Here is a 12,888-nt window from a genome sequence, read left to right as displayed (position 1 = left end):
GCCCACCTGACCCCTGCACACACACGTCCTGCCCAGCCCAGCCCCTCACCCCTGCACACACACGTCCATCCTGGCCCGGCCCCTTTCACCCCTGCACACACACGTCCAACCCAGGCCTGGCCCACCTGACCCCTGCACACACACGTCCAGTCCAGCCCAGCCCCTCTCACCCCAGCACACACATGTCCAGTCCATGTGACTCGTGCACGCACACGTCCAGTCCGGCCTGGCCCATCTGACCCCTGCTCTCTGCCCGCAGCACACCCCCAGCCGATCACTGGGCCCTGGCCAGCGGCCTTCCAAGCTACGTGGCGGAAAGCGGCTTTGTGAGTCCCGTGCTGTCTGGAGCCCCCACAGCCTTACCCTCGCTGGGTGCAGCGATGTGTGCTTGTCCTTGTCTCTGCCACGTCCCAGGCTCCTGGCGGGCCTCCGTGTGCCTCAGCGAGCCCCCAGCTGCTCTGCTTTGCCTACTTAGAAGCTCACCTCGGCCGGGCGCGGTGGCTCAAGCCTGTAATCCGAGCACTTTGGGAGGCCGAGGCGGGTGGATCACGAGGTCAGGAGATCGAGACCATCCTGGCTAACATGGTGAAACCCCGTCTCTACTAAAAATACAAAAAACTAGCCGGGCGTGGTGGCGGGCGCCTGTAGTCTCAGCTACTCGGGAGGCTGAGGCGGGAGAATGGCGTGAACCCGGGAGGTGGAGCTTGCAGTGAGCCGAGATCACGCCACTGCACTCCAGCCTGGGAGACACAGCGAGACTCCGTCTCAAAAAAAAAAAAAAAAAAAGAAGCTCACCTCAGGGCCACATAGGCCATTTTAGATCACGATAGACCCTCAGCTGCTTTGGATGAAATCGTTTTTTGATCCTTTTTCAGATTTGTAACATCATGAATGCTTCCGCTGATGAAATGTTCACATTTCAGGTATCTGTCCGTGCCTTGGTAGAAATAATACTTGCTTACAAAAGAAGAGGTTTTGATTCAGCAATAATGAAGTGAATTAGTTTTTGCCACTTAAGAAACAACCTCAGCCGGTGTGGTGGCTCACGCCTGTTATCCCAGCACTTTGGGAGGCCGCGGCAGGTGGATCACCTGAGGTTAGGGGTTCAAGACCAACCTGGCCAACATGGTGAAACACTGTCTCTACTAAAAATACAAAAAATAATTAGAGGCTGGGCACGGTGGCTCACACCTGTGATCCCAGCACTTCTGGAGGCCGAGGCAGGCGGATCACGAGGTCAGGAGATCGAGACCATCCTGGCTAATACGATGAAACCCCGTCTCTACTAAAAATACAAAAAAAAAATTAGCCAGGCGTGGTGGCGGGCGCCTGTGGTCCCAGCTACATGGGAGGCTGAGGCAGGAGAATGGCGTGAACCCAGGAGGCAGAGCTTGCAGTGAGCTGAGATCCCGCCACTGCACTCCAGCCTGGGTGACACAGTGAGACCCCGTCTCAAAAAAAAAAAAAAAAAAAAAAAAAGACCGGGCACGGTGGCTCACGCCTGTAATCCCAGCACTTTGGGAGGCTAAGGCGGGCGGATCAAAGGGTCAGGAGGTCAAGACCACGGTGAAACCCCGTCTCTACTAAAAAAAAATACAAAAAACTAGCCGGGTGAGGTGGCGGGCGCCTGTAGTCCCAGCTACTCGGGAGGCTGAGGCAGGAGAATGGCGGGAACCCAGGAGGTGGAGCTTGCAGTGAGCCGAGATCGCGCCACTGCACTCCAGCCTGGGCGACAGAGCGAGACTCCGTCTCAAAAAAAAAAAAAAAAAAGAATTAGAATTAGCTGGGTGTGATCTCAGCTACTCAGGAGACTGAGGCAGGAGGATTGCTTGAATCCGGGAGGTGGAAGTGGTAGTGAGCTGAGATCACGTCACTGCACTCCAGCCTGGGTGACAGAGCAAGATTCCGTCTCAAAAAAACAAAAAAGAAACAAGTTCGAAATCCCAGCAGCTGGCCAGAAGCCTGTATTTCATGCTCACTGGTCTGGAGGTCGGCTGAGGCTCAGTGGGGCTAAGCTGATCTTAGCTGGACTCGCTGGGTTCGCTGGGCCAGACAGGGCTCGGCTGGACAAGGGTTTGAGTCTGCTCCACTCACGTCCATCTGGGGCTGCATGGCCAGGGCAGGCTCACTCCTGGGGAAGGTGGAGGGCCAACCGGGCTGGTCCAAACACACTTTGTCCCTGGGGGCCTCCTCTGGGAACCAGCCCACCGTCCATATTTCACTGGCCGGGCCCAGGACCCGTGGGATGGGAGACAGGAGCAACCATATCATTCCCAGGGTCCAGGGCAAATAAAAACATGGGGCCCCTTGATTAGCAATTAATTATGAAGAACTTTAAGAGGGTGACAGCAGAGCACTCAGCCACACACGGGACGGAGAGCGGCTCCTCGGGACCCCAGCCCCACACGCACCCGTGAGGCCGTGACCGCAGCCCCCACACACACATCTGTGAAACCACCCCTGGTGGGAAAACGGCCTCTACCTCCTCCGGTGGGAAAATATCATGACACAAAAACCATGGACATAAACTCCAAATGCAAAGAGGGAGAGCGGGAGAGAGGGAATGCAGAGAGCAGAGACAGGAATGAGTCCAGTTGTCACGGCTCTAGGGGAGAAGACGTGAGGTCACTCTCCCTGGCCACACTGGGTCAGGGCCAGCCTCAGGGCAGAGCTCAGCTCTGGACACCGCTCCCGCAGGAAGGGGCCCTGGATGACTCTGGGTGGCTCATCAAGAATGTGCTGTCCATGCCCATTGTCAACAAGAAGGAGGAGATCGTGGGGGTCGCCACGTTTTACAACAGGAAAGACGGGAAGCCCTTTGATGAACAGGACGAGGTTCTCATGGAGGTAAGCACCTGGGCAGACGTGGTTCCACCAGGGATGCCCTGCGAGGGGTGGGGCCTGTGCAGTGTGGGGGCCTCCCTACCACGCATTCAGCCGTGCGTGCGTGCTCATGTGCGTGTTATGTACGTGTGGTGCGCATGCGGCCAGGGAGAGGATGACAAAGGGCCCCCCCCCCGGGCAGGGGACTCTGTAGAGCACCCGGGAGACCCCGCACGGAAGCACTGCAACACCACGGTGGCAGCCCCAGGACCTGCCTGCCAAGCCACGGGCCCGGGCACATGGGCACACGGGAGGGGGCGCGCCAGGAGCACTGAGCGCCGGTGACACTGCCACCCCCTCCAGTCCCTGACACAGTTCCTGGGCTGGTCAGTGATGAACACCGACACCCACGACAAGATGAACAAGCTGGAGAACCGCAAGGACATCGCACAGGACATGGTCCTTTACCACGTGAAGTGTGACAGGGACGAGATCCAGCTCATCCTGGTGCGGCAGGGGCAGGTCGTCCAGGGGTCACCCAGGGGTCATGGCTGTGCGGCAGGGGCACGTCACCCAGGGGTCATAGCTGTGCGGTGGGAACAGATCGCCAGGGGTCACAGATGTGCGGCAGAGGCAGGTCGCCCAGGGGTCATGGCTCCCTCTGTGCAGTGGGGGGCCAGGTCACTCAGGGGTCACAGTGGGGGCAGGTCGCCCAGGGGTCACAGGTGTGCAGTGGGGCCAGGCTACCCAGGGGTCACAGCTCTCTGTGTGGCGGGGGCACGGCCCTGGGGCCAGAGCCGAGTACAGCCCTGGCATGCCCCCTGAGATCTCTCTGTCTGCATGGCTCCGGTACCCCTTCCCTGTGCTCAATCTCCCCAGCCAGTGTGGCCTTGTGTGGCCAGAGCCCTCCTGGTCATCATGAGAGAGTCCCATCATTATACCTGAGGACTGTAAAGCAGTGCCCAAGAGACAGGGCAGGTGGGAAAGTGAGCAGGCCGTGCACACGGTCGTTTGTCTCCAGATCAGAGGCTGCCACGGCCTTCCCAAGGAGAAAGCATGAGCTCTTGGCAGCACCTTCCTCCAGCTCACACGGGGTGGACGCACTGCTGTCACCTCGTCCCACACGCGAGGCTCCTTCTTGTGACACATCTGTGTCTCTGTGCTAGCCAACCAGAGCCCGCCTGGGGAAGGAGCCTGCTGACTGCGATGAGGACGAGCTGGGCGAAATCCTGGTAAGAACCTCACTCCCGTCCCTCCCGTGGAGGCCGGGCACGTGTGAGGCTGGGAGGAAGCATTCTCCATTCTCCGGGACCCGAGGGTGCTTTGCACACACAGTGACATCGGGGATGTTGGTGCTCTGTGTGTGTGTGTACTTGTGTATCTAAGCACCTCAGTGTACGTGTGTCTACCTAAGCTTTCAGTCTCAGCCAGTGTGTCTCTGAGTGTTTGCATGACCAGAATGTGGGTTTGATGTCTGCACTCCTGAGTGTATCTTCGTGTCTTCCTGTCTCCTCTGTGCTTTGCCAGATGTTTAGTCTTCACCAGATGTTTAGTGGGCCTGACTTGGACTAAGTGTCCGTCTACGTCATTTCTGCTGTCGAGTGCCTAGGTGCCTGCAACACCCAGTGTGTGTGCATCTGCATGTGTGCACATATGAGTGTGTGCATGCATATGAGTATGCACGTGTACATATGTGGGGGTGTGTGCACGTGTGTGTGCGCACACATGGGTGTTTATGTGTGTGTGCTCATGTGTGCACAGGTGGGTGTGTATTGTGTGCGCATGTGTGTGCATATGGGTATATAGAGACACATGCTTGTGTGTGTCTCCCAGAGACCATTGCTGGATCAGTGTGGGGATTACATGGTGTCCCCATCATCCTGTGTCTGCCTGTGCAATTCACCCAGAATCTCCCGGGGCCGTGTGCCTTGTGAGGAGGCCTTGGGCCGAGCATGGGAATGTGCTAGTGAGTCCACTATTGTGTGTGTTACCTCATGGCTGTGTGTGAGCCTACATGTGTGAGTCTGCACGTGTGTGCCTGCGTGTCTGTGGGTGTGCCTGGGTGCTCATGTGTGCGCCTGTGTGTCCACACTGGTGCCTTTGTATTCACGGGAGTGGCCGTGTGTCCAGGTGTGCCTGTGTCACGTGTGTGTCTGTATCCGTGTGTGTGTGTGTTTCTTTTCATGTGCACACCTTTGTGTTTTCTTATTTCAACAACATCACCCTGTCCACCCAACTGGGCAAGTTCTTCACTCTTGGGCCACAGGGTAGAAGAGGGGAGAGTGAGGCTGAGTCACGGGGGCATGTGAGCAGCCTGGGATACAGGCTGGAGCGCCGGAATGACACGTCTCCTCATAGATGCCTGGGGTGTCTGAGGCTTGACAGGGGATCCTGAGAGAAGAAAGGATGAGAAGTAAGTGGGGGCTGTGGCAAGCCAGCTTCCCTCAGCCCACAATCCCTCCCACAGAAGGAGGAGCTGCCAGGGCCCACCACATTTGACATCTACGAATTCCACTTCTCTGACCTGGAGTGCACTGAACTGGACCTGGTCAAATGTGGCATCCAGATGTACTACGAGCTGGGCGTGGTCCGAAAATTCCAGATCCCCCAGGAGGTGGGAGACACCGCAGGGCGCATAGTCAGGTCCCTGAGGGCGCCCAGGATGTGGGGATGGGGATGTGGTCACGGCCTCAGTTTCCCCAGGAGATAATGGGGACGGAATTGGGGGTTCCAGATCCCACAGGAAGTTTAGAAGGCAGACATGTTCATCACAGAACAGGTAAAATGCATACGGGAAGTAAGCATAAAACAAATAATTGGATGGCTGGATTGATGGGTGGCTGGGTGGGTGGAAAGGAGGAAGGAAGGAGGGAGGTTAGGAAGGAAGGAAGGAAGGAAGGAAGGAAGGAAGGAAGGAAGGAAGGAAGGAAAGAAGGCAGGCAAACAGGTAAGCAGAAAGAAACAAAGAATAAATGAATGGATGGGCGGGTGGGCCAGTGGCAGTTGGATGGTCGGATAAATGGGTGGATGGGCGGGTGGGCCAATGGTAGTTAGATGGTTGGATAAATGGGTGGATGGGCAGGTGGGCCAGTGGTAGTTGGATGGCTGGATAAATGGGTGGATGGGTGGGTGGGCCAGTGGTAGTTGGATGGTTGGATAAGTGAATGGATGGATGGATGGATGGATGGATGGAAGGAGAAGTGGGTGGATGAGTGATAGATGAGTAGGTGGGTCAATTCATGAATTAATAGATGGGTCGATGAATGGGTGAATGGATGGGTGGACAGCAGATGGATGGTGAATGGATAGATTTAAAGTTTTATTATTAGGAGTTCCAAGGGATTTGATCATTAGGCACATCATCCGGCAATCACAGGGGATCTGGTGTGGGGTGCTGAGGAAATGGAGGCATCCCGTCACCTAAACAGAGAGCACAAAGCGGCCATCCAGGTTTGGCCGCAGCGGCGCTCCTCGGAGACCCCATGGCTTTCCCAGCCCTCGTCCACAGCTCTGTGCCCTCCCTGGGTTCTCCTGCTCTGCCCTGCTTCCAACGTTGCATCTCAGGGGGCTTCCCACAGCCCAAGGAAGAGAATCCTCTTTTCTCATGCCCCTCTGAGAACAGGTGCAGCAGGCCGGCATTTTCAAAATAAATTTTACTAAATACTAAGGGAAAACACTCAAGAAAAGATGTATAGAAATATTTGCAGAATGAAAAATATTTCCAAATAATTTTCTGACCCTAAAAATCACAATGGCTGCAGGAAAAGCTCCCAGTGACCAGCATTCTCTTGCCCTGCAGACGTCGGCTCTACCATCCCAGCCTGCAGCCCACACATTCTGCTCATTCAAATGTCCATGCCTAAAACTGACATCTTAAAATATGCTGTGTCCCCAGGGGTCCTCCTCCCAGCTTGAGGCCAGGCAGTCGGATGGAGGCCGGGCAGCCCCTGAAGGCTGGGGCTGTTCTCAGCTCCTGCCCTGCCTGGCTCCACCCCATAGGTGCCAATGTGGCAGCCCCTACCCAGGAAGGCCAGCGGAGGCCAGGGGGAAACGCAGGGTTGGGGAAGGTCGGGGAGTCCAGGAGACAGGGTGTGGGGTTGACGGCACGGAGCAGAGCTTCCACTATGAAGTCAACCACATGTGCCACTCTGGCGACTTACACACTGGCCGCCGGAGCCCTGTGTCCTCTCGGCTCCCCTAGGTCCTGGTGCGGTTCCTGTTCTCCATCAGCAAAGGGTACCGGAGAATCACCTACCACAACTGGCGTCACGGCTTCAACGTGGCCCAGACGATGTTCACGCTGCTTATGGTGCGTGGCTGCCAGAATGACCAGGGTTGTGCAGGCCCTCCTGGTACCAAGGGCAGCGCTCATGCACCCGGGGGGATGAGATGGGGGTCCTCCCAGGGCAGAGGGATGGAGGAGGGCAATGCCCTCTGACACCGCACACCCCGCCCCCAAGTCCTGCAGTGGTTGGAGGGCACCCGGGCCGACTCCTCTGCCATCCCAGCCCCTCACCACTCCCCACCCTGCTGGAGCCAGGACCGGTGAGCAAGGCGGCCCTGTCTCTACAGACCGGCAAACTGAAGAGCTACTACACAGACCTGGAGGCCTTCGCCATGGTGACAGCCGGCCTGTGCCACGACATCGACCACCGCGGCACCAACAACCTGTACCAGATGAAGTAGGCACCGCAGGCAGGCGTGTGAACTAGCCCTCCATCAACTCCATGCCCTTGGCATGAATCAGGCTCCACATAGCAGACTATGTAGAAAGTGGAGTCCACAGCCGGGGCAGTGGTCCACACCTGTACTCCAGCACTGTGGGAGGCCAAGGCGAGCAGACTGCTTGAGCCCAGGAGTTCGAGACCAGCCTGGGCAATATGGCAAGATCTCTCCTCTACAAAAACTTAAAAAAAAAAAAAAATAGCTGTGTATGGTGGCGCACGCCTGTGGTCCCAGCTACTTAGGAGGCTGAGGTGGGAGGATCACTTGAGCCCAGGAGGTCAAAGCTGTGTTGAGCCATGACTGTACCACTGTACTCCAGCCTGGGTGACAGAGCCAGACTCTGTCTCAAAAAAAAGAAAGAAAGAAAGTGGGGCTCATCTGGAGGGGCTGCAGAGCAGAGGGTGGGCTGAGGGCAGGTCCCATCAGCCTCACCCCCACCACCTGTGTGACAGGTCCCAGAATCCCTTGGCTAAACTCCACGGCTCCTCGATTTTGGAGCGGCACCACCTGGAGTTTGGGAAGTTCCTGCTCTCCGAGGAGGTTGGTATCCTCGTTTTTGGTTTCTGCTGTGGGCGCTGGGGATGCAGCGTCCGCAGGACCGCAGAGCCCTATCCTGCGGAGCAGGGTTCTGATGCGGAGGGTGAGCACTGGGTGGGTGAGCACTGGGTGAGGGCGGCAGAGAAGGCCCAGGGCCGAGGCTGGGGGCAGGTGCATCGGAGGCTCTGGGAAGACGCTTGTGGGGCTTGAGCCACATCTGGAAAGGACCCCTCGTGGGGTGGGGTGGAAGCCGAGGGGGAAGCGGCCTGGGACCCACCAGCGGGGGAATGAGGGGCAGCCAAGCCCTGAGTGGCCCCCAAGGACCTGGACCCTCAGCGGCCCCCTCCCTGCCCTCCCCAGTGGTGACCTCTGAGGCCATCTGCGTCCCAAGCCGACGACCCCGGGCGGGAGCCGCTGGCGGAGGTCTGGGCACCCTGAGGAGGGCCCTGAGCAGCAGGAGGATTTAGGGGTCCCGCCCACCGAGGGCCGGAGGGCGTGAGAGGCACAGGCAGTTGGGGCGGAGGGGGCGGGGTCCCCGGGCACCCCAAGAGGTGACCGCAGGGCGCCTGACGCGCTGGGCACGACCTCTGCAGACCCTGAACATCTACCAGAACCTGAACCGGCGGCAGCACGAGCACGTGATCCACCTGATGGACATCGCCATCATCGCCACGGACCTGGCCCTGTACTTCAAGTGCGCGCCTTCCCGGGAGGGGCGCCTCGCGGGGCGGGCGGGAAGCCTGGGACCCCCAGCAGACACGGGGGCGCAGCGGCCGTTTAGCCCGGGGGACGCAGCCCCGGATTCTGTCCCTGCCCGCTGGTCCCGCACACCCCGATGGGGCCTCGCTCAGGCTGCGCTCCTCCCTGCAGACGGGCGCTTGGGGCGGGGTCTCCACACTTGCTCCCACCTGCACCTCCCTTGTTCCTGGGTTCAGGAAGAGAGCGATGTTTCAGAAGATCGTGGATGAGTCCAAGAACTACGAGGACAAGAAGAGCTGGGTGGAGTACCTGTCCCTGGAGACCACCCGGAAGGAGATCGTCATGTGAGCGCGGGCGGAGGGGGCACGAGCAGCTCCTAGAGGCCTGTGAAACAAATGCACCGTCCTTATTTCCCCCCAGCGCTCAGGGAGAGGGTGCAGAGGTGGGGAGCGCACAGGCACTGCCTTGGTCTGTAGCCCTTGGCAATAACTTACTTCATTTTGACTTTCCACTTTTTCACCTGTAAAATGGTGATTCACAGCCAGCGCCTTCCCAGTCTGGTCATCCCAGCACTTTGGGAGGCCAAGGTGAGTGGATCACCTGAGGTCAGGAGTTCGAGACCAGCCTGGCCAACATGGTGAAATCCCGTCTCTACTAAAAATATAAAAATTAGTCGGGTGTGGAGGCGGGCGCCTGTAATCCCAGCTACTCGGGAGGCTGAGGCACGAGAATCGGGAGGTGGAAGTTGCAGTGAGCTGAGATCGCGCCATTGCACTCCAGCCTAAGTGACAGAGCAAGACTCCATCTCAAAAAAGAAAACACATATAGACCACCTGCCCTGAGCAGATGCCCATCAGCACTCATGCCCATCAGCACACATGCCCATCAGCACTCATGCCCATCAGCATGCATGCCCATCAGCACTCATGCTGGCTTGTGTGTCTGTAGGGCCATGATGATGACAGCCTGTGATCTCTCTGCCATCACCAAGCCCTGGGAAGTCCAGAGCAAGGTTAGGACACAGGGCCCTCCAGACCCAGAGTCCGCACCTCTCAGCACAGGGGACTGCTGGCGGGGGAGGTGGGGGGCAATGGGAGCCTCGCAGACGAAAGACCATTGTTTGCAAGGAGCGCTGAGGGCTGCCTCCTCCTCCGCCTCTGGGCCAGGCCAGGGTGGCAAGGGTGGGGGTGCTGCAGTGTGCCCAACCAGAGCCCTGTTTGGTGAGGACCCTGGGGGTCTGGGGAGGAGAAGATCGAGGCTCGAGGCTCAGAGCCTCACGGGGCGGAACCAGGCCCCTCCGCATGGGCTCAGAGCTCCACAGACAGCTGCTTTCCTGTGCCTCCAGGTCGCACTCCTTGTGGCTGCTGAGTTCTGGGAGCAAGGTGACTTGGAAAGGACAGTCTTGGATCAGCAGCCCATTGTGAGTGCTGCTTCTGGAACCTTCCACTCCTGAAATGGGCGTTAGAGACCCTCTTGGTCCTCGGGAGCCTCAGGTCCTGGCTAGGGGTCAGGCAGGGGGTTCTGAGGTCCTGGGGCTTTATCTCAGTTTGTGGGGTCACATGACATGCGTATGGGTGGCTCGGATCTGGGTGCAGCTGTGGCTTGAGCGATGCTTATGCAGAGGTGACATCGTTGGCACTGAAGGAACGAGGGCCACTGGCTCATCACCAAGAGCCTCTGGGTCCAGACAGCTCTGCAGGTGAACCCCAGCGGGGCCGCGAGCCATGCCCCAGGAAAGCCCTGGGGAGGGTGCTGGGGCAGAGAACGCATGGGGAGTGTCCCGGGCCCACGCTGTGGTATGATGGACAATGCCAGGGTCCTCAGGTTAGCAGCAGGGTCTGGATACCTGCTGGCAGCAGGAGAGGCGCCAGCAAATGGGAGAGGTAGGATAGGCGCCGGGGAACAGGAGAGGCAGGGCTGCCCCAGCCCCACGTGGACCAGGTAGGAGCTGTGCTTTCTCACACACCTGCTCCAGTGGGTGGTGACGGGCTGTCTGGAGCCTGCAGTGGAGAGGGCTTAGGCCAGATGCAGCCTCGGCAGGAAAGGGGGCCTTGGTTGGTCAGCAAAGCCCCACAGGGGAAGGACAGGCAGCAGGTTCATCCCCTGGACCCGGCCTCTAGAGTCCTGTGTGGTTCACCCTCCATGGGGAGGCTGTGAGGGGACTGACAGATAGCCCAGGGCACTCAGGGTCTGACACTAGAAACAGCTCCAGAGCACGTCTGTCTGCCCCAGGCGAGTGCATGGCAAGGTCCTGGTCAGCCAAGTGTCTGGGCAGTGCAGCTTGTCCAGGCTCGGCACTGCGTACAGTGCCATCCCCCTCCCTGCCTCTCCCCATTTGCAAGAAGGGTCCCCAGAGCCAAGAGGGAGCGGCCCTCAGGGGACCATGGGCTGGAGCCAACAGCAGCTGTGGGAAGGAGCTGCCCACAGTTCCTAGGAGCTGTGGAGCAGCTGGCCAAGGGGGAGGGTGTCAGCTTCCCTTCCCGAGGGCCAGTTTCTGTCGGGCAGGCTCCGTCCCAGGCTGTGTCTCCATAAGCACATCTGTGTCGCAGGGTCAGGGGGCTGGGCGGGGTCCGAGGAGCTACCTCCCTGTCACTGTTCTCCCGCCCTCTGCTCCTCCCACCAGCCTATGATGGACCGAAACAAGGCGGCCGAGCTCCCCAAGCTCCAAGTGGGCTTCATCGACTTCGTGTGCACATTCGTGTACAAGGTTCGTGGTTCACGGGTGTTCCGAGGTGACTGGGGCAGTGTGGCTGGGAGCAGGCAAGGGGGCGTGGGCTGGAGTCGCGTGGACTCACACAGGGGCCCGGCGGGCGTCCTCACTGGAGCAGGGATGCCGGTGCTGGCTTCATGCCACTCTCGAGGAGGAACATCAGTGTCCGTACCCCCACAAGTGCCCCAGCCCGTCCTCACCCTGCTGCGCCCCTGGAAGCTCTGAGCCCTTTCCCAGCCCAGAATGTCCTCCGATGGCCTCCAGGCCCACCCCAGAAGTCCCTCCTCAGTGGCCCCCGCCGCAGCCAGCACACTCTGTTTTGGGGGCCCTGGCTGCAGCCCTGTGGGTTCATTCGTCCCATGTCTGTGAACCCTCGAGGCGGGGCTGGGTCGGCCTGTCTGCTGGTGTGCCTGCCCGCAGTGGCGTTTGGAAAAGCAGGAGGAGCCACATCCCTGCTAATCTGCCACAGTCCGATGCCAGCTGAGTCTCCAAAGATGCAAGGCGGGCACTGAGGGGGAGACTCGCTGGGGCAGGGGTCTGACCGTGGGGCCCCGGTGTGATGCCCACAAGAGCCACCTGCCTCCGGCTGCTCTCCCTGGTGATGGAATCCACGCCCCAAGGAGGATGCCATGGGTTCCACATGAAGTTGTCCTGGAGCGGGACGTGCCCACTCCCCGCCCTGGGTCATCAGTGCTAGGGAGAAGGTGGGACAAGGGAGGATATTTGGGCCTGAAGTGGCTGCAGGTCACGACCCCACTGCAGGTGCCCCCCACTGCCTTCCCCACCCCGCCACACTCCATGTGTGATGTGCGCGAGTACACACGTGTGGTGTGTTGCATGATGTGTGCCGTATGTCAGGGGGAGGGATGGGAGAAGGCACTGCAGGGCCTGCTGTCCACCTGCGCCCACCACTCCTCTGGCCAGCACCCTGCCCCCACCCTCTGAGCTGTTCTGCTCATTCTTGGGTTCCTCTCCCTGCAACACTGCGGCTTAAGCATTCACACCCTAAAGCTCCTGGCTTTAATGTCACCAACACCAGCCCCAAGGTTTCTCCCTTCGTAGGGCTCTGCTGGGAAGGTGACCCCTCCGTGGCGCTCCCTCCTCCTGCCAGGCAGTTCCCCTACGAGGGGGAGGGGCTGGGGAAGGGCTATCTTATTTTCGGAGAGCAGGCAGGACAGGACTCGTGGTGACTTCTCGACCCCCCTCAGGAGTTCTCCCGTTTCCACGAAGAGATCCTGCCCATGTTCGACCGACTGCAGAACAACAGGAAGGAGTGGAAGGCACTGGCTGATGAGTACGAGGCCAAAGTGAAGGCTCTGGAGGAGGAGAAGAAGGAGGAGGAGAGGGTGGCCCTCAAGAAAGGTCTGGCTCTGTGTGGCCTGCGGGGCAGGGAC

General features: G+C 59.2%; 1 protein-coding gene across 2 annotated transcripts in view; it reads left to right on the top strand.

Moving 5' to 3' along the window:
* The window catches only part of LOC105483810 (phosphodiesterase 6B), a 43,832-nt gene that overhangs the window by 28,137 nt on the left and 2,807 nt on the right, over positions 1-12,888 (top strand). The window contains exons 7-21 of one of the 2 annotated variants that reach the window (XM_071093933.1): positions 260-326; positions 876-923; positions 2,698-2,847; positions 3,187-3,330; positions 3,990-4,055; positions 5,291-5,437; positions 7,025-7,132; positions 7,396-7,505; positions 8,001-8,088; positions 8,679-8,779; positions 9,021-9,128; positions 9,733-9,796; positions 10,130-10,204; positions 11,408-11,491; positions 12,703-12,856. In XM_071093933.1, coding sequence (XP_070950034.1) covers positions 260-326; positions 876-923; positions 2,698-2,847; positions 3,187-3,330; positions 3,990-4,055; positions 5,291-5,437; positions 7,025-7,132; positions 7,396-7,505; positions 8,001-8,088; positions 8,679-8,779; positions 9,021-9,128; positions 9,733-9,796; positions 10,130-10,204; positions 11,408-11,491; positions 12,703-12,856 — 1,514 coding nt within the window. The remainder of the gene's footprint in view (positions 1-259; positions 327-875; positions 924-2,697; positions 2,848-3,186; positions 3,331-3,989; positions 4,056-5,290; positions 5,438-7,024; positions 7,133-7,395; positions 7,506-8,000; positions 8,089-8,678; positions 8,780-9,020; positions 9,129-9,732; positions 9,797-10,129; positions 10,205-11,407; positions 11,492-12,702; positions 12,857-12,888) is intronic. The other variant, XM_071093934.1, reaches the window with a different exon arrangement.

Source organism: Macaca nemestrina, chromosome 3 (genome assembly GCF_043159975.1).
Source record: "Macaca nemestrina isolate mMacNem1 chromosome 3, mMacNem.hap1, whole genome shotgun sequence".
Taxonomy (NCBI): Eukaryota; Metazoa; Chordata; class Mammalia; order Primates; family Cercopithecidae; genus Macaca; species Macaca nemestrina.
The sequence above is the reverse complement of the archived record's forward strand: the minus strand, read 5'-3'. Positions and strand labels throughout refer to the sequence as shown.